Source organism: Pholcus phalangioides, unplaced genomic scaffold, assembly GCF_987345545.1.
Source record: "Pholcus phalangioides strain wild (caught in Gottingen) unplaced genomic scaffold, Ppha-v1.0 ptg000017l_1, whole genome shotgun sequence".
NCBI lineage: Eukaryota > Metazoa > Arthropoda > Arachnida > Araneae > Pholcidae > Pholcus > Pholcus phalangioides.
Genome location: NW_028301610.1, coordinates 13,491,942 through 13,514,529, shown reverse-complemented (window position 1 = coordinate 13,514,529; position 22,588 = coordinate 13,491,942). Strand labels below are relative to the sequence as shown.

General features: G+C 32.9%; 1 protein-coding gene across 2 annotated transcripts in view; it reads right to left on the bottom strand.

Annotated features, from left to right (window-relative positions):
* Window positions 1–22,588, bottom strand: part of LOC149072419 (apoptotic protease-activating factor 1-like) — a 67,459-nt gene that overhangs the window by 26,085 nt on the left and 18,786 nt on the right. For both annotated transcript variants that reach the window (XM_089247125.1, XM_089247126.1), the window contains exons 4-10: window positions 17,755–18,008; window positions 16,821–17,243; window positions 15,194–15,369; window positions 13,290–13,413; window positions 9,139–9,295; window positions 5,378–5,556; window positions 567–1,202 (exon numbers count right to left, since the gene is read on the bottom strand). In XM_089247125.1, the coding sequence (XP_089103251.1) occupies window positions 567–1,202; window positions 5,378–5,556; window positions 9,139–9,295; window positions 13,290–13,413; window positions 15,194–15,369; window positions 16,821–17,243; window positions 17,755–18,008 (1,949 nt within the window). The remainder of the gene's footprint in view (window positions 1–566; window positions 1,203–5,377; window positions 5,557–9,138; window positions 9,296–13,289; window positions 13,414–15,193; window positions 15,370–16,820; window positions 17,244–17,754; window positions 18,009–22,588) is intronic.

Here is a 22,588-nt window from a genome sequence, read left to right as displayed (position 1 = left end):
CTATAATAATATTATTATGTTATGTCATTTATTAAATGTTTTTATGTCATTTTCATGTGAATGAATAATTGTGCAATGAATCATCTGAGAGATTATATTATTCCTAGTTCCTATGAGGAAGTTTGATTCAATATACAAGTGATTTAGAGCCTGTTAATGGGACAAATTATGCTTGTAAAATGAAATTCCACTGTACTGGCAAGATGAAATAGGAATCGAAATTTATTATATGCACAGTATTGTAACCAGTACCCTACTAATAGATAACATCTATTCCTTGTCAAAACTGCTTCTCAGTTTTGTGCCATTGGCAAGTAGTGGGTGTTATCAATTAATAGGGAACTGGCTCCAATTCCATGCATCAGATATAGTGCCATAAATTTTGTTTTGCATTTGAATTGAAAACGACGATTCATAGAGGTATGGCTGTCTTGAAACTTTTTCATCAACTCAAAGCCAGGATTCTTGTTATGTAGAGTTCATCCATGCTTAACAGGACACCTCATAGGTATGTGTATGCTCCAATGAATGACCTAAAAAGTTATGAATAATAAGTACTTACTTACTTGAATGCAATTGAGTTCATCAGAAGATGCTATCATTAGATTATCATGGCACTGTACACTTAAATTGCTCTTCAAACTTAGCATAGATGTTGGATTACATTCTCTCATATTCCAAATTATGACATGTCCATCCTCTGATGCTGATAGCAGTTTATTTCCATCATTAGAATAGCTTACACTTTTAACATAAACTTTATGTCCTTTCAAGTTTACAACAGGCTTCATAGAACTTGTATTCCAAACAATCACAGAACAGAGCGATGTTCCAGCAGCAATATACTTCCCATTTGGTGACAGACAACAACAACATAGATTATATGAGTCATCTTCATTGAAAGTTTTTAAGCAGCTAAATTTATTCATATCCCAATTCCACAGGGAAGAACCCGAGGATGAAAAAATGTTTTCATGATTGGAAGAAAAACAAAAAGATGTTACAAGTCTATCTTCATGTTTGAGAACACCTTTAATTGCACTTGACGTTGTATCATAAATGTAAATCTTTGAGTCAGATGCTAATGCCAATGTATGCTGTGAAATGAAGTCGCAACATGAAACTGGGTACTGCCTTGAATATTCGCAAATTTTATCCAATGTCAATTTATGTTTCACACTCAGAGAATGAACTTTCCATACCTAATATGTGCACATACGGGGAAAAAAACAAATATCAGGAATATTTTAATATAAGTAGGCATTTGTAGGCATTTGTTTTATTTTTGTAAAAAAAAAATGAGATAGCAATGTTTCAACTATAAAAATGATAATGATTATTCCAAATAATACAGCAAATAAATGAGAATTATTCGCAACTCGAAAAAAGGAGTCCCACAAATTATTTTCTCTACTGGGTCCACGTCTGGTAATGGGGGTCCTGCTGGAATTACCCTAATCCTGAGGATCTACTAACATTTTATTTTGGGCTTGAAATTAATTTAACTTAGATAATAATGCAGTTATTACAAAATATAATTAAAACAATGGACGGATGAAGTGCAACCAATTTTTCCGCTAGTTTTTGGACCCTTTTAATATCTGTTTTTAATTATTTTTCTTGCTTCCAAAAATTATAAATGCTTTTTTCAGTGCCTATTTTAGGCATTTTTAGTGTCTTTTTGCCAGCCTATTTCGACAATTTTTAGTGCCTAAATTTCCGGGCTCTACCACATCATTTAAAAATGGCTCATATATTACACTGAAAGAGCTTTTCTATGTTTGCGTGAAAAAAAAAGAAATTTTAAATCGCTATTAATTTGAGTGATTTTTTCGCCTATTTAAACGCACTACCAACAGCTACCCTCCTCCCTGGGAACCTATCAATTGACGAAAACCTTGCATATCCAAAAATGTCTAGCACTAGCTCATTAGCCCTGGGGGTGACAAAACAGTATTCGGCTGAAAAGGCATCCATAACCGAATGCCATTGCCATCTACTTCCCGAAATTTCTTGTATTCATCCTTCCCCCCAGGGAATTTGCGTCCTGTTGTTGAAATTGAAGGAAAAGAAAAACAGCAGTGTCCAGTGTGAAGCTCGCTGGCACCAGACACTCCAGATGGTTTTGCAGGCTGTTTACCCTGAGCACATGCAATTAACAATAATTGAATTTGTCAGTCTTTTTTACTCGGTGAAAAGAGCTGCTGATAAGCATACAATGAGTCCGAAAGTAGTTTGAGAGGTGTGTCAGCTTAAGCACTAGGCATTCCGTATGTGTAGTTAAAGGATTGTACCGATTTGAGAGTAGATAAATCATGAAATTAATGAATTATGAAGTGATCTCACAAATTTACACTGTTGGAATAACGAAACCATGGCCTCCACGAGGGTCGGATTGAGAGATTCCAGCCTGGGGACACAGGACAATTCTTAATTATTTTTTTGTTTAATTTAAATGCTTTTTGAAAGTTAGTAACTCAGAATTTTTCGGGAAGAAATTCCTTGCGCTCCTTTTCTGCTCCCTCCAAAGGTCAATTTGAGTGGGGGGGGGGGTGTTTAATCCCCCACTCTTGAGCAGACATTAATGGACATTTTTTGCAAGTTATTTTTGGAATCAAAAAGAACACTTTTGGGAATTTTAAAAAATCAGACGAACCTAACACAAATAATAAGTTAAATATAAGAAAATTACCGATATATACGGGCAGGGCCGCAACTAGGGGGGGGTGCAGGCGGGTCTGGTGCCCTGGGCGCTGTACTACAGGGGGCGCAAATTTCACTCTTTAATCTCTCTTTCAACATTATGAGGGGGCGCCAAAATGCTTGGTTGCCTCAGCTGACCAAGCATGTAGTTGCGGCCCTGTGTACGGGATGAAAGTTGATTCTATTCTGTCGCTTTGGTCGCCCCTCACGAAAGGAATTTCTGGCTACGGCACCTGATAGTATGTGGCATAAGAGTGATATATATTTTTTTCTTGTCAGTTTCTAAATCCTTAATTTTAGGTTTCCATTTTTTTCCTTTATTTATAAATGATTTTTTCTTGATGCCAATTTTAAAATTTTTTCTTGCCTAGTTTTACTTTAATCATAAAATTTTATAGGTTTAAAAAATTACTATAATTTTGAAGCCTTACATTTTAATTTCTTAAACGAATGAACAAATTTTCTGAACAATTCGAAGGAGCTTATCAGAGCCATTGCCAGAAATTCTTTCGGAAGAGGTTTGAAGTGACCGAACAATAGATTTTTTTTTGCCTTTTTATAATGTGTTGGGGGCGAAACCGGACCTCCCAGTTCCCCTCTCGTCACGACCTTGCAGCTGCTGTCCGTGATTGTCTTTTGCCGATGGCTAACCATGCACATAAAAGCATGCACCCAAACCCAACAAGTATCTTTCTTGCACAGCAGGTGACACACCCGTCCCTAGGTCGGCGTCTGAACTCAGTAATTGTATTGCAATGCCTTTTTTACAAAGTAAAAAGAGTGCCGCTGATTAGTATGGTATTGGTGACTGTTGCTCATATATCCTGCCTATTTCTTGGTGACTGTATAGCAAAAAAAAACCTACATTGCTGCTGTTGTTGAAAACATGTTCTTTTATTTTATTTGGGCTCTCCCTGCCCAGTAGCATGCATTATTTGTAACATGAAAGGTTCTCACACAGAGCTGAAAGAAAAATTTACAATTTTTTTCCTTAAAGAAATTTCACATCGGCATTTATCAAGAAGCGGCTCGCACCTCATGTAAGTTCACTTTTATATAAACAAGTTTTATCAGAACTTTTTCCTTCTTTTATGACTAACTTCATGTTAGCTATCGTCTGCAGGCTCACAATATTTTCTTTTTAACTATGTATAATCAAATTTGTGCAATACCAGTGGTAACCAGATTGTACAGCACATTGCCCTGGGGCAGATGCATACGAAGGAATCGGGTTGGTGAAGGGGCTTCCCCCAAGCTGATAAAAAATTTGGAAAAATTGAAAATATTATCGCAATTAAAATATCGAAAGAAACACTTTTTACATGCTGCTATTTAACAGAGTTCATATTTCTTTTTTTAGACGGTTTTTGGCCGTAATCCTCCACGCTGGCCAGGTATTCAAATTTAAACCACTTTAAGTTAATTGCCGCTGTGGTGGTCGAGTGGTTATAGTGACGGACTCGCGATGTGAGGATCCGGGTTCGAACCCCACAGTGGTGGTTGGCTGAAGTTGGTTTTCTGTGGTTCCCAACTTCAAGGCGCAAATGTGAGCCGATCTCCCCATTAAAAAGTCTCGCCACAGAGAGCAACAGTCCTACAACGATAAATCATTCAATCATAACACTTCACTCATAGTTAGAAAAACTGAAACAAAATTTCTCTTTAAAAAAATTTATTGCTATTCACACTATAAGCCATACATGATAAACCCTTGACCCGCAGACCAAATGTGGCCCTGAAGGTTATCTGATGTGGCTTGCGTCCCTCAAACCTAATTTTGTAAAAATGAACTAAGCAGCACATTTACAAATCGCTTAAACGACCCGTGGCACGATTCCAGAGCATTTAAGCGGCCCATGACACATTTTCAGATCACTGAAGTAGGCTTCAAAGATCACCTAAGTAACCCGCGACACAGTTGCATAACACTTAAATGATCTGTGGCACATTTAGAGATCCCTTGAGTGACATGTGGCACAGTTTTAGAGCACTTAAGCGGCCCCAGTGCGGTTCTACATCACTCAAGTTATCCCTGGAACATTCCCAGATTACTTAAGTGATTTGTGGCATAATTATGGATCACTTGAGTGATGCGTGGCACAGTTCCAGAGCACGTAAGCGGCCCAGAAACATTTCCAGAGCACTTGAAGGATACGTGAAACATTTAGAGATCACTAAAGTGGCTCTGTAGGGCACTTATCAATAGGGAGAGTCTTGCCATAGAGAGCAACAGGCCTACACACTCAGACTGTTAGTTGCACTCACTTTGTTCCAGATTCTGCCAAGAAGCTGGGCTGGAACAGGTCTCGGAAAAGGGATAAGTACGGTGGCAGAGCCCCTGGCGTTCATTCATTCAGGTGCCCAATAACTATCGGAAAGTTTTTTCCGTTTTTGGCGCCCCAAATAAGATGTCATTAAAAATATTCCATATTTTTATAAAGGGTGGTTGATGATGTAAACATTATACAAACTCCCCCTCGTCATCAAAAGTCAGCAAATCGGACCCCCCCCCCCCATCAATGATGACGTAATACTTGAATGACCCCTATTGTAAAAATAATAATAAATATTCCATTATATATAGAAATTTTGATTCACAGACATCAGCACGCCTCAATCAGTGAATAGTCAAGATCTCACTGTATTAATGAAGATAAAAAATACATCAACTTACATACACAACACCCATTGCATCACCGGACACAATAGAATTTCCATCGGCTGAGAATGAACAACAAATGACTTCTGCTTCATGATAATCAAACATAGAACTTGTGTCTTTGTTTTGGCTGGAATCATAATATGGAAGCAGATTTGGTTCAGATAACCTTTTTGTTTTAGATGATCTCCTGACTGGATGGGAAAAAAATTATACTTCAAATATTTTCATATTCAAAAAATAAACTTCGGCCTTAGCAAAATAACTACAATGTAGCAAACTATGCAAAAAAAAACTTTTATAAAGAGAAAAAAGTTTTGATAAAGACTAATAAATGATTTCATAAAAAAAATATAATTAAACAAATTATTGAGATATCCCCTCTTGTACATGTGGGGAAAGGGATATTAGCAAGATGAAGACCTTTGATTTTGCAAAGTGAAGCCTTGGTGCATTTCTAAAACAATTGGCACAAAATGCATATTTATGTTATAAAAACAAAGTTTCCTGTAATAAAGCTGCAGCTTATACAGCTTCAAATGTTTATTTTTAGCTTTTACAGCTAATTCAAAACAGTGTCCTATCAAATAACTTTTTTTCTGCATTCTGTCTTTAACCCTTTAAGTGGCACAGCAGAAAACACTTAACTCCCTAAGAAATGTCATATCTTTTTTATGAAGCATGCTTTCCTCCAATTTTCAACAGGTGCAAGCTAAGTGGTATAAAGAAAAGTTTTACATTGAAAGACCAAGTTTACAAAATATCTGGGTTTGTCAGTGCTGAAATAAGAGACTTTTTAAGGAAGAAAGATATCTCGTCAATGCTGCTCAAAGGGTTAAGGAATTTCAATTAGTAGTTCTTATGAGCATTTTTTTAGCATTTCCTTCAAATACAGCTTAAAAATTAAATTTCTACTTCAGAACAATGTCTAATATACAGGGTGCATAGCAAACATGGGGTGTGGCATTTTACTGGCAAACCGTTGATCCTAGAGTTATACTTCCAATACATGTAAAACGGTTTTTCCACATTTAGAGCTGTTTTTTCCCACCTTTACTCTATTTTTCAAATTTGAATACCTCAGTGAATATTGCACTTAGAAACATGTAATTTTTTTTTGTTGGCATCAGGAGAGACAGTTCTAAATGTGGAAAACCTGTTTTACCCACACTGGGAGTATATCTCTAAGATCAATGGTTTACCAGCATAATGCGATACCCGTTTGCTGTGCACCCTGTATATTAGAAATTGCTCTAAACTACAAATTTAATTTTTAAGCTTTATTTGAAAGAAACACTAAAAAAAATTATCAAACCGGTGAAACCATTTATTTTTATCATATTTAGAGCTGTTTTTTCCCATCTTTTCTCCATTTTTCGAATTTAAATATTTCAGTGAATAATGCACTTAGAAAATAATTTTTTTGTTGGATCAGAAGAGGACTGTTGAACATTAATTGGACAAAAAGTAACATTTGTTCGAAATTCCATTAAAATTCATAAATAGCATTATTTTTTTCAAATTTTTGTACATATCTTGAAGGGTTTTTATACTTTATTGTACTTGCTTCAAATTTTGAAAATTCATTCTGGTTTTTTTCTAATTTGAAATGAAATTGAGAAAAATATTGTCAAAATGTTTAACGCATACTCTAGCTGCACGCATGATTTCATCTTCTTTTATGCATATTTTTTAATAAAAAAATTTTTTTGTGTTCAAAATTAACTGTTTGATAAAATGAAGCAGACATTTGAAGATATGTTAATTGGAAGTATTTTTAAAACTTCAAAAATTCAATTTTTATGATGTTTTTAAAATTTTATAAAACTTTTTTTAAAATTTGAGTGCATCAACACCATTTAAGGTTCATTCTATGCACCTGGAAAAGGAGCACATTCCTACCAAATTTTGTAGTTATTTGGAAGTTAGTTCATGAGATATCATGTAAACAATGGTCAAAAAAACACATTATGAGAAAAATGTTGAAATTTCATTTGGGGAGATGAATTTGCGCTTTATCTCTCTCAAAAAAGTCCTGATTCATATGTAATGTCATTTTTCTTTCTATTTTTCTGTTCAAATTGATATAAAATTCTTTTAATTTCTTTCTTTTTTTTTTTTTGCATGTACAAATGCAGCAGAATGCCTGTATGCTGCTTGTCGCACCCGCTGGAAATCGCTCTGCAAGCAGCTACTCTTTCACAAAAACACCAGGTTTCAAACCCACAAGCTGTAAAGTTTCTAACCAGCCATTAGCTGCTTCATTAAATGCCACCACAGCTTAAGTTACAGTTTCTGACACAAGAAAACTGCCACCAAATGCTCTAGGACAAATTTTCCATATAACCAAAATGAATGATTCATTGGGGCTCTGGATATATACTTTGGAACATTTCTTTACAGGCTGCAGGGCTGAAAGGTCTCTGAAGACATTTTTTACTTCATCTATAATGGTGTTACATGAGTTACAGCCAGCCTATAATTTCTAAAGCATTTTTCTTTAAACAATTTTCTGACCAGAATAGAAGCTTCTGTGACATTTCAGTGATGAAATTTTCTTCAACTTTCTCCGGACAGTCCAATCATTACATTTCTTGCAAGATGGAAAGAAATTTCAATAATATCAACAACAATCTCTAATTCAAACAGTCAGTAACTGAATATATTTTTTTAACTTCTGCTTTCACTGGTTTTTCAGCTGACTTTGTTTTTTGGATGTAGTCACCTTTGGAATTGCTGGAGTTTCAGAAATTATGGAATGTTGATTCCCACAGAATTTTCTCTTTCAGGCACAATGACCGATCTAACGAGAACTCAGCATTTCATAGTAATTTCACAGGAATAAATACATGAGGAAATGCATAAATCCACAGGAAAAACACGGCACAGATGGTCACATAAAAAATAAAACAAAATTGCACTAGTGAAGGAACGAACTCAAGGTAGAATAATTGCACTGGAATAAACTAATCACTGTATCGAAAAACCACTTGATTAAAAATATCACAAGTAGAAGAAATAATTAAATTTCGATCACAAAACTAAAAAAATAATTGCATGGGAAAAAAATATTTCACTTGGATAAAAGTATCACCACAAAAAACTGTTGATATACCCAGAGCAACACACGACTCAAACCACACCGATGGAAACCAAAAATTGTGGTGAACTTTCAAACATCTTAGTAGTTGTTTTCTTCCTTCCGGGGAAAAAAATATGACGAGCATGGAGCTTTTATTAGCAAACTAACACTTGCATACATATGTGACCGACCCTAGAAGGGGGAGTGGTCGCACAGAAAATCTCTTTATAAATGGTATTTTTTCTCTAAATATACAAAATCACATTACTGAATCATATATATCTTAAGTTCTAATTGATATACAATTAAAATATTGGTTTCAGAACATTTAGAAAAATATGCTTTAAGTTAAAAAATAATAATAAATTGAGATTTTTGAAGGTTTTAATAGCCTTGTGCTCCCCTAAACATATAAAATCATCAAAAAAAATTTTGAATGGCCAGGTAAATGCACAAAACCTGATTTTATTATTTAATTGGTTTTTTTTTTCTGTTCTTGAATTAAAAGTACATGAATCAGTGCCATGTAAAAAGCTGTATTATCCTTTCTCACTTTGGTTGCCTTAGGGATTCATTGCTTTCCATAGGATCTTTATTTAGCACATAATGAATCACAAATTTAGAGAAATGTATTCAAAAAATTTATATACATTTAAATATAACTTAACACAAAGAAATGGCAAAATATACTTACTAAAAAGGAGTTCAGAACTAATTTCCCATAGCCTAACTGTTTTATCCTTTGAACATGTAGCCAAACTACTACCTGATGCATTGAAGGCACAATGATTAATGGCATCATTATGTCCAGAAAACTTATCAAGTTCTTTTCCTGAAGCACTGTCCCATATCTAAAAACAAAATTATATCAAATGCTATTTTTATCAATCTCACAGTTTATAAAATAACTTTCAACTTAAATCTATAATATCAGCTACCATATCTGTCATATACAGGGCATTTGTAATAAACTGACAATACTCAGTCACCTGTGCTCAATCTACAGCCAGAATGAAACCAAACTTTGTAAGGCGACTAATTACAACATTGGAATGATTCTTGAGAAAAAAATTGTAGTTTCAAACATCCCAGATAGGATAAAATGTGATACTGTGCAGCTTAAAAAGAAGTTAAAAATAACAGACAAATTTTTTTTTTAATGGTTGAGGAGTGCAGAGAACTATACCAGCTCATTTAGGTAGATATGACTTGAGCCATTACGAAGGATGATTTTTAAACATTTTTGCACAGGAAGAATGCAGGTTTCAGGGGGGGGGGATATGATTGGAATGTTATAAATTTACATCGGGAAGGATAGGATGATAGGATGGACCATGAGTTATCAATACACAGATGTGCCAACTTTTGGACTCCAGAAATCAGGAGATTCTCCTCGGGGGGTACCCCCTCTCACATGTGGATCCGATCAAAAAAATTGATTTTTTTAATCAATTGAGAAAAAGTGCACCCCTCATGCAGGTCCTGGGTAAATTCTGGTAGAATATAATGATCGTGGATGCTATCAGTGATGGATAATCTCAAAATCATTTGTATATTTTCTTTTTTAATACAGAGAAAACAAAAAATAATTCTTAATTTAAATCCTTAACTTAAATATAAAGGCTGCTGGCAAAAAAAAGCTCCAGTGGTATCACATATCCCATGGTGTACAATCAATCTCTCTTTCTGTTATTGTCTTTGCCATGCGTGGGTGTTGATGAAAACCGCTTGAAAGTTATAATGTAGCTTTGTTATTGATAGAATACAATAATAATTATACAGGGATGTTGGCAACCAAGACCATCCCTTGATAAATGGTTGCCGATAAATGTTAAGTAAACAAAGTCATGTCTTTGCCAGTTTGCTTAAATGCAGTCACCAAAACATTTTTTGATGGCTACTCAACGGAAGTGACATCTTCAACCGAGTAGGTATTTAGAGAGCTAAAGGAAAGGCAATATTCTGGAGAGTTGGCAGGTCTGAATACATCATCAATTGAGTACTTCAACAAGGGGACACCAGTATCGATTGGTAAGGGACTACTCTAGGTTATGTGGTGTCACAGATAATTTTTCTCTAACAGGGATGTGAATAAATGGGACAGCTTACTCTCTGGTGTTCTTAATTCTACTACAATTGAAACATTTAAATAGAAATAGGATACTCATATTGGGATGAATCAAGAAGTTATTCATACTTAGATGTGAAGACAACCATAATTTTTTATTGGCAATGTATTATGTTTTTCGTATTTTTTAGTTTTTTCATGAACATTACTTTTACAGTTAATGATCATTATAATACAACCCCCTCCCATCATTCCACTTAAAACAAACATTATATTAGGTCATCATCATATCAAATGTTTGAAATAAAACTGACTTCTTAAGAAAATCCCATACTTCGACCAAATTAAAAAAAAAATATTCATTATGTTATATTGCAAACAGTCACAATGAAAATTTATCAGGTTAAAAAATAATAAAATTGTAACACAGTAATTAAGTGCATGCATGAACTTGCATACATGGAATTCTGGGTGTAAAGATGTTCACCTAGCACTTATTTCAGACAGCCATGTTGAATGAATGTAAACAAGAAAGTGCTGATTTTCGATATGAAACAGTCCACTTGTCGGTATATTCTCCCCTTATCTGAAAAGAAGTGTTTCTCATTATGAATGCCTATTGGATGACATGCCTATTTTGATTTCTGTCATTTTTAACAACTGAGTCTTGAAAATGTTTTTAATTTTTAAAAAAGATGTTGGCAAAAATCCAGAATTTCAATCACAGATATTACATGTGGTATAAGGATAATATAATGGAGCCTCAATAGGTGGCATTGGCATAGAAAAGACAACTGATATAAACTATACAGGGTGCATAACTAGCTTTACTAGCTTTTAGCTGCTGCTCTCTTCTCTGTCCCAGCTTTCTTCACCACATTATGAATTAACTGTTCTACCATGTCCATTCAAATATAATTAAATTTTTCCTTATCTCTTTGTATTTTCTTTCAAATATTGTAAAATATGTAATTTAATTGTAAACTCTCATTTGTATAGTTTTATCATAATTGACCAGGGATAAATAAATTATGTTATAGGTAACAGGGCATATATCATTTTACAAATATATTTCAATAAATCATTTTGCAAAGATTGAGTGTCCAATAAATTCTTTTGTGTGACTAGGTTCTATGTGAATAACACCTTTTCTGGAAATGTCCACAGGTGGGCTATAAAAAGTTTAATACAAGATTCATCGAAAGACTGGATATTTGTGGAGATGAAGATTACAAGGAAGAAAATTCATCACTGCCCCCACGGGGACTCAAACCCCGGTCTCTCGCTTGCCGGACGAGTGCTCTACCATCTAAGCTATGGAAGCAGATAGAATATTTCAACCTTGGAGCGTATATATATGTTGAAAGGCACCGTACATGGACGGCGTCAACAATCAACTAATAGCTCGTGAATGACAAAGGCCAACCAAATGGCCATATGCATGTAGAAACGTCCTCTCTACTTGTCAATACAAGATTCATCGAAAGACTGGTTATTTGTGGAGATGAAGATTACAAGGAAGAAAATTCAAGGAATTCAGGAATTTTCTTCCTTGTAATCTTCATCTCCACAAATAACCAGTCTTTCGATGAATCTTGTATTGACAAGTGGAGAGGACGTTTCTACATGCATAAAAAGTTTGCTTGGCACAAACACTTGATGATGTAAAATTGACTACAATAAACACAATCAATGTCATTCTCACTTAGCTATATACAGGGTGCATAGGTAATAGGGTGTATGTCATTTTATTGGCGAACCATTGATCCTAGAGGCATTCTTCCAATTAGAAAAAGTATTCAAATCATGTGTAGTACTCAGATATGTCATTCATATTACAAGGGGTTGTGTATTTATTAAAATAAAAAAATTAATTTTTATATCTTCATATGTGTTACATTGTTAAGCCCCAAAATTGCAAATAGAAAGTTGTTGCCCTGTCTCTTCTGATGCCAACTAAAAAAATTCCATGTTTCCAAATGCAATATTTACTAAGATATCCAAAAAACTGAGGAAAGTAGGAAAGAACAGCATTAAATGCAGGAAAACCGTTTTACCCATATTTAATGTTATTTTCTTCCCAACTTTCCTCCGTTTTTTGAATTCAAATATTTCAGTGAATATTGCACTTAGAAACATGGAATTTTTTAGCTGGCATCTGGAGAGACAGGGCAACTAAACTATAACTTTTTAATTGGGTTTTTGGGCATAGAGGAATAGTATAAGTTAATTTTTGTTATTTCAATAACGACCAACCCTTTGTAACATGAATGACATATCTGAGTACTACATGGTATTTGGATACTTTTTCTAATTGGAAGTGTGCCTCTAGGATCAATGGTTTGCCAATAAAATGACATACACCCTATTACCTATGCACCCTGTATATAGCTAAGTGAGAATGACATTGATTGTGTTTATTGTAGTCAATTTTACATCATCAAGTGTTTGTGCCAAGCAAACTTTTTATAGCCCACCTGTGGACATTTCCAGAAAAGGTGTTATTCACATAGGACCTAGTCACACAAAAGAATTTATTGGACACTCAATCTTTGATAACCATCTTATATTTGCATCCTGCTGCATATTTTTTGGCAGTTGCATCATCTATTATGATTTTTGAAACTTTTTCAATGTCAAAAAAAAATTCCCATGCTGACAACAGCAAACCTGCTAACCACACCTGAACAGGATAAAAAAAATCTCTCAATTTTTTTTATTTATTTATCATACATTAAGTTTGTATGGACTTTCTGAAAAAAATAACACATACTCACAAGCACAAAATTATTACTAATGGTTGCAACAAAATTGTTATCTGGACTGAATGTTGTGAACTGAAGATTGTTAAAACCAAACTTTTTATTCAATATGCTTCTGTAAGGCACATTTTCTTGATTTCTGAAATAATTAAAAAATATACATACACATAAAATTTGATAAACTGTAATCTTTGTTAATGAACTGATGCATTTTTTATGGAAAGGAACAAAATTAAATATTGAATAATTTTTAATGTAGTCAAACTTTGACATCTCAAAGTGCTTCCAGAAGTTTTATTTTTTGAGTTACCAAAAATTTAAGTTATAGAACTCCAATTAATAAAAAATATATTTCACTTAAGATTAAAACTACTTTGAGTTTTAGAATTTGACTGACAAGCAGTGGTGCCTGTGGATTTGAAAAATTAAGGCATTACAAGAAACAATTTCTAGAGAAAAATTGTAATTCCCAATACTTTTTGTTATTTTTAAAATGCACAGGCAGGCTGATTCATTATCAAGCTGATACATAGTAATTGAAGAAGAAAAAATTAATTTGAAATATGAATAAATTGAAAACATGTTCTTTTTTCATCATTCCAATCAAAATATGTGCAATATAGCCACTCTCTGATTTACTAACATAACTTGTTTCGAACAACCATATGTAAGTCATATTGTTTACAAGACAGAATTGGGACATGTAATATAAGTATGGCACCTACAAGTTTCAGGCATTGCTGAGATGATTTCCTTTTGATTTAAAGTGCTAGATTTGATATTTTAATTTTATAGTGATATCTGCTTCAATTCAAATTAATATATGTTCTTACATATTAAAATATAACTCACTGCATATAGCAGATCTTAAAATGGCCTTGGCTGAATTTGGCAATGACAACAAAATAGAAAATAAAGCAATATATACACAACAGGGATCTGTCCAGACGTTTTTGTTAGGTCCTGTTTTTGTGAAAATTGTCGATAATTTTATGAAAACCAAGTAATTTTGTGGAAAGCAAAACAATCTAATAGATTTATTGCAAAAGAAATGAAATGCCAAATTTAGTTTCATTAATTCATATTTTGTGAGGTGTCTGTAATACAAATCCAGAATTTTGTGAAGAGTTTGGAAAACCGGCCCAAATTTTGGCTAAACAGGCCCAAGCATAACAAATATAATACATAAATTTTACATTTTAATAAATTTTTTTAAATTTTTATGATACAAATTTTATAAATAATATCAATTTCTTGAAACATAAGTACATAATTCCACTATCATTATAGGTATGGCATCAAAGCCATTTTCACAACTCATGAATTGACATAAATTGCGCAAAGCACAATTAAATATGAGTCATAAAGGCCAGTATATCAAACATATGCCCGAGTGGCATGTTGGTAAGATGCTCGTCTACCATCCTGAAGGTTGTTGTCAGGGTCCCGGGTTCGAACCCAAAGGAGGATATAGATAAGATATTTTCCCTAACGAACTCGAGGTGACCACCAATAGACAGTGCCTTCACTTCCAACCCATCCCACTAATGGCAGTAAATTGCAATACAGCGATATGGCCAGAGTTGGCGTTTGGTGAAGTAGTATATCAGACAGCATCACCCAATTCATTAGTTGCACTAAATATAGTTAGTTTTTTTTCTAGCAAAACATAAAAGTATTTTTCAAGAAGAGGAAAATTAGAGAATGATCAATTTATAGGTTTCCTTTCACATGCTACCCATTCATTTGATCTATCTATATTTTCTATTTGATATGTTTTTGTAATTTTTGTTTTCTTGGAAAATTCATGTATTTGTTTACAAATATATTTTATAGATAACAGTATTTCAATCCGATATAATCAACTGAATTAAAATTTTTTATACCAGCACAATTTTAAAAGAAAAAAAAACAATTACCTCCATTCAAAATATATCTTATCAGTTTTTGCTTCAGCAGCTTTTTTTGCATTAATATGAACAGTGGACATTTGAGGCTCAAATAATGCCAACTGGATAATATCAGAATCTTTCTGGGATATCAAATGGGCATTTCTTCGTATAAAAGCATCAATGTCCTTTACTTTATTAATCTCCTGTAGGAACATGTGTATAAAATTTTATTTGTCTAAAGCACTCAAATAACAGCTGAGTTCCAGAAAACAAAATAAAAATGAGATATTTTAAAAAGAAAAAACATATTTTAAACAAAAGAAAAATGAGATATTTTAAACAAAAGAAAAATGAGATATTTTAAACAAAAGAAAAATGAGATATTTTAAACAAAAGAAAAATGAGATATTTTAAACAAAAGAAAAATGAGATATTTTAAACAAAAGAAAAAAAATGTGAAATATTTTATACTAAAAAAAAAGGTGCACAGAAGTCATCAGAAGTTTCACAGCTGTAAGAAGAATCAGAATAGTTATGCACATAAAATCTGCCCATATTGAAAAAAATGTATAATATATAATAAAAAAAATTATTGCAAACCTCATAATTTCTGCTTTAATTTTTTTTTAAGTTTTTATTTTAAATAAATTTCAAAAACATGCTCCTATGGTACATTTAAATGGAAATTTGTCATGGAATACCACCCTAAATACTGTTGAGTTATGCTGAATATTGAAGAAATTAGATAAAGACCAAATATCGCCCTTGTGCCAATATGCATTTCCAGAGTAACAACAGAAATTAGATATGCAGGTATATTCAGTGAACAAGTTCAATTAGTGAAGTCGCACACTTATACATCACTTTTTAACATTAATCTTTGTAGCTTTTGTGAGCACTAAGAATAAAAGTATTCAACACAGTCATGACTTGACTCAGAGACCATGTCCAGCAACTAAGATTTAAGTAAAGATTGATTGATTGTTGATTATTTTTGTTGCACCACAGTCATTTTCTGTACACAAGGGCTAATTAGGCTAGGGGACCTACACTTTATTTCAGATTCCAAATGGCAACTTTGATATTTTGCCTTTTTTATACTAACAGAGAGGTTGAGCGCTAACCCTTAGGTGTGGGACTCCCTGCTGTAGCTAAATTTTTCTGTGTTGTTATCATCATAATATCTGTCATACCTCCGTGTCAGGACAGTTTCTGACAAGGACAAATCAGGTATTGAACTCACGCCACCTGTAAACATCTTTTGGTACTTTAGGCAAGTATCTTATTTACCTGGGCTACTGCACCCAGAGATTGATCATCTAACTCAGTACATCAGAAAAACTAAATAACTAATTTTATAATAGGATCATTTTGTTCCTATAATAACTACCTAATTAATAATTAATAGTAGTAATTATTGAAGCCAGTAATTGGCCTTTGTTTTTTTATTCGAATTTTCCTTTTTAATATAACATATATATATATTGCCACACATTTGATATTAAAATGTTAAAATGTATGAATTTGTAGTTAATGATAAATAGAATAATTATGATAGTTGTTATTAGTAAATACACTTGATAGATCTAGTTGAAGAAATAATGCAAAAAAAATTATATGTTAAATATACATTTAAAAAAAGTAGAGCACTAACCTCTTCAAAATACCTTTTATAACAATCAAGGTCATATAATAGATCACTAGGTCCAGAATATCGCAGCTTATTTTGTATGAAGTTGAGATCCAAAAATATATTGGGGAAGTAATCAGTCATGCCAGAATGTTCCAAATGTTGACCAATATACAAGTATATATAGCCATCATCAGGGAAATTACCATAATTATAATGCTCATCATCAATTTCACATAATTCTAAATAATTCTTAACAAGTTTGATGTGGCGATCTTCTAGATTTTCACATTGTTCTTTCAACACTTCCAAGTAAAGGTCATGAACAGAATATCTGTAACTATCAGAATTGGGATCTTCTTCGAATAATACCAATGATTTCTGATTCAGTTCACACATGATATCTTCCACTTCGATTTTGCTTATTTTCCACATGGTTTCAAGAACCTAAACAGTAATATATTTACAATTAGTAATATAAACAATGAGAAAAAAAAAATTTCCAATGGTTCTATTAAAATGATATTTTTTTATTATTTATTGACAAAAAAATGCAAATAAAAAATAACTCAGGTTTTTAATATTCTTAGAAAACTTTTTTTACATTATTTTACATTTTTCATTTTATTATGCAAAATATCTTGTTGATATACAAGCCTTAAAACCTTAGCTACTTTGATTAGAGTATTGGTCATATGCAATGACAGACTCATAGAAAAAGTGTGAAAATAAAATACTGGATATACCTATATATGACTGGTGAAATTTATATTTCAGCAAATAAAGGCCTCGAAAGAAAAAGTAAGCAGCAATTATGTATATAGTAGAATATATAAACTATATATATTCTTCAAATTGATCTGTGAATACAAACAAAACTTTTCACAAAAACTTTGAGGATTCCACCTCATAAATTAATATTAAAAAACTATCTGTAATATAAAAAAACTTTACTCACCTTGGTTCTTATAAAAACGTCTTTTTCAAAAACAGCCAGATCAAAATAATTTTCTCTCAGATCTTCTTCTAAAGATTCAATCATGAGCTTGATCATATTATGTATGCGGTATATATCATCTTTTGTATTTCGCACTATCAAAAATGTTTCACTCACTCCTCCTTCAAGATTTTTACTGAGATTTTTCCATCTTTCTAATTTGTTACCCCATCTTGATATTGAACTACCAACTAAGCTCAGCATGATAGGCAATCCTAGTAGAAAGGGTGAAACACACTGGTATCAGATTTATTATGTTTACAACTGGTTCTAAATCATATATGCACCTCTTAAACATCCCACTCTTGTAAATGCCAAAAAGTGTTTAGCTTAGCATGCTGAAAGAGTAAATAAAGAGTAATTAAATAAAAGTAATTAAGAGTAATATTCCCTAACATTAATGTTTCAGACTGGGTTGGCAAGTTTTTGCTGCAGTGGTAAAAACCACCCGGCAAAAATAGTTTTTGCCACATTTTTGCCAGTGGCAAAAATTCATAGAATTAAAAAATTAGATTTATCTGTTTTTAATTTTATGAATAAATAATTATAAAGCCTCATGCTTATCAATTTTTTATAACAAATCTGTATGATGTATATTTTATTTCGATAAATAAAATATTTTTGCTACCTGGCAAAAATTCATAGAATTAAAAAATTGGATTTATCTGTTTTGAATTATATAAATAAATAATCATAAAGACTTTTACTTGTGAATTTTTTATAACAAATCTGGATGATGCATATTTTATTTAAATATGTATTCATATTTTTGGTTGCTGAATATTCATTTTTAGGAAAGAGAGAAAATTCAACAGCCCTTGCGGGGAATCGAACCCACATCCTTTCACTTTATGGGTGAACGCCCTAGACCTTAGTATGGATAGAGAAGAGTGACATCATCCTCGTGTAAGTCACCATCTGGTGGCAGTGTCAGCAATTGTGAGCTTTAACCCGAGTTAGGTCCGATCATCCATGCACGGTCCCGTTCAGTGCAAATGAGCTTCAAGGAAAGATTGAGATATTTCTTGCCTTTGTAGTCTAGTGCGTTCACCTGGAAAGCGGAAGGACGTGGGTTCGATTCCCTGCAAAAGCAGTTGAAATTTCTCTCTTTCCTAAATATATCTTCACATCTCTCTCTCTCAGCCAGCTGTTAAAACCTTTGTAAAGAGTATTTTGTAATTGAAAAACTAAGCTTGATATGTCTTGAGTAAAAAGAATAATTTTTGCCTGGTTTTGTTTCCACTTGTTGCCATTGTCAAGGCAAAAATGGCTTTTGATGCCAAAAATCCAACCCTGGTCTCATATGAGTGTATTATGTGTTTTGAGTGCTGCCATCCATCTTTGAAAGCAGTACCCAAGTGGTATGGTGGAAAGATGCTTGTCTACCCCAGTCAAGGTTGCCATCAGGTCCCAGATTTGATCCCGGGGAAGAATATAGATAACAAGATTTTTTTTCCTGACAAGCTTAAGGTGACCACCGATAGATGGCACCTTCATTTCCAACCCAACTCTTTAATAGTAGTAAATTACAGTATAGTTGTATGGCCAGATTTGATGTGTGGTGAAGTAGTATCTTTGGAAGTGGCAGAAAAAATAGCATTGTGAGTTTTCACTAAAATTTATATTAAAAAAAAAAAGATTAATAATAAAACAAAGCAATGCAACTGATGAAAAGAAATTGTCATGACAAATCAGTATATAATACAAATTTGATGAAATTAATAGGAAAATATTCTTAAATCAGTGAGAGAAACATGTTAAAATTGGACAAATATGACTTGAAACAGTTTCGTTTTGAGCCAAAAAGAAAGAAATGAAAAGATGTCTAATGAGTTCACTTGGGAAAAAATTGTCTTATATGCCGGCAAATAGCATTCAAATCAGATTTGGTACATAGTTTTTCACAAAAATAAGAATGTTCTAGCCACCTGGCAGTCAAGTGGTTAGGGAGATAGCCTCTCACTGTGCAGGTCTGGGTTCGAATCCTGGCTCAGGCATGGATGTCTGCTAACACTAACAAATTCTCTGGATGGATAATGCTGATCCCTTGGGAATATATGAGGATCACGTTATTTTAAATTATTAAAAAATAAATCTACATAAAGTGGGTGCCTTCCAAAATAACTATTTTGGTAATGACGGTTCTCCAAACATGACTAAATGTACAGAAATCAATGATTTTAAACACAGCATTTTATGCATGTTGAAATATAGAAAAGCACAAAAAAAAAGGTAGACGGGTGAATTTAAAAAAAAAAAACCCTGATTCTTTTAAGTAAACAATGTAGTACACCTCAATTTAAAAAAAAACAAAACAAGTATTTATCTCTTGCATAGCCCTATGCATATAAGAAAATAAAGTCTCTCCACCTCTTTTCAATATTGTTGCTCTTTGTGTGAATGTTCCAAATAAAAGCAAAAACCAACTGCTCTTCTCTGATAAACAAGTCAGTCACAATAGGCAGTCAAAATCAACTATAAACAAATAAATGGGGGGGGGGCATGTACATAAAGGTTCCACTCTTTAGTGTTTAGTGACTTAACCATTTTCATCTTATCTTTATTCTACTTTGATATAAACGATAAAGTGTTTATATCACTTTAGTGTAGTATCAAAAAGGTAAAGTTGAAATATTGAAGAATCACTCAGAATGCCCCCCATCTCTGAAGACAAAGTTCCGTATCTGTTAAACAGAACAGACACATAATCAAAATTTGCAAATGAATAGGAAAATCTGCTTAGCAACAAATGAACACTGAATGAACCAAAGCATCTAGAAAAAGGAGTATGTGATAAAATCATGAGAAAACATTTAAAAGAATGTGAATATTCATTTTGAAAGCTTATAGTAAAAATTATGAATAAAATCATGATTTAAATTGGTCAATTTACAGGCCATCATTGATTTAAATAAAAAAAAATGAATTCCATTTTTTTCCCTTCCATTTATTTAACTTAAATTTTTAAAAAAATCCGAAGTAAAAAAAAACAACTCGGCATAATATGCATGTTATTGTAATGTAGCAAAGTCATAAATTTCTTAATTAAAAGAAACAGGAGATCTGGTGAATGCAGATATAGAGTTAAACTTGTGTATAATTGTGAAGAGTATTTTCAATGCATCTGAACAGGGCACACTAATTCCCATAATTCACCCATGTTGTGGAAGCAACTTGACGTGGAAGCACAATTGTGTGTTTCAAAAGGAAAATTATCCCACTACTTTTTAAGTATCAATAATCATGACTTTTATAGATAAAGCAGATCTATTCCATCTTCAGTGAAGCATTGTATGGCAAACATATCTTTTAGATAGGCATAAGTAGATACTGGCTCCTTGAATTGGGGGGGGGGGGTTGAATCACACTGAGGGGGTAAATGTCCACCTTCGCCCTTCCGCCTATGCTGAGAATACAAATTTTTCACTAAAAGGGAATAATTGCCCCTATCCCCCCCCCCATACCCGCCGATACAGATCGGTGGATGACACCTTTCATTTCAAGGGTTGCTGAGAAAGCAGCCAAAAGAGCTATATTTTTACATCTGTTTGAAGATTATTTTTCATGTCTATGATTAAGCATAATGCTAACTTTGAAATAAGTTGGACAAAATTTAAATTCCTACAAATTATATAGGCTTTGTACAAATCCTAAAATTAGTTTCTGTACAAAGCCTTCAATTCCATACTTTTAGTGTTGACTGAATAAAATAACAAATGCTGTTCCAATATAAACATAATTGGATCTGTTAAAATGTGAAAAATTCTAGCATTTGTTCATTTTTACTAAAACTTGTTAAATCCCCGAAAGAATAAAAATGTGTAAATTATCAAGCAACACTGTGCAAGTTGGAAATGCATCTATCAATTATGTACGAAACAATATAGGCCTACAGTGCAATGTCCCATAGCGAACACTTTTTTAAATAATGTAAATGGGCCTCAATGTATTTTACTATCCATTAACAGACACTCCTTGTTAGTGGGCAAAATCTTCAATCCCATGGGTGTAAATTATACAAATACAAAGCCACAACAGGCAAAATGCCCAACGAGATGGCTGAGAAGAAAATCTATTTCATTATCTATAGATAGACTGTAGTCAATAGGCCTAAAATATGTTTTTCAATTATTTCTTGCCAAAGAACCCTTTGTTTGCACATGAGTGAATCAAAGAACCCTGCACAATATATGATTTTCAATCACCACCAGGCATGTTCTTTATAAAAGACGGTAGCATTCATGAGTAAAAGCACTTTTCACTACAAGAAAAATGTTTATATCTGGAGCTAATTGAGCTCAATGAAATAAAGTGTATTACAAACTTTGTGTTATATAAACACAAATTTTTGGTGTTCTAATTTCTTGCCTATTTGAGTCCATTTGTTAGTTTATTCATCAATTTTAAATCAAATTATAAAAAGCAAATGGAAAAAATATGCATTTTTAATGATTTACAAAATTAATTTTGCTTAGTGTGAGCAACCAGTTAATTTATATTTAAAAAATCTGTTTTAAATCACATTAATCTGATTTTTTTTTAAATCATGATTTTTCCATACCCTGCAATGAAATATATCTGATGCCTGTACTGTTAGGCCACTCAGTAATGCACCATAACCAGGGTTGGGATTTAAGACATCCAAAACTGGTTTTGGTCAGGACACAAAGTTTTTACTGTCCAAAGTTTAGTAGTTTGTAGGCTTTCATGGTTGGAATTTAATGAAAGCTTTTCAATTTCAGGGATGACAAGCTATGGTCTGGGACAGGGCTGACCAATTTCCCTCTATTCGATA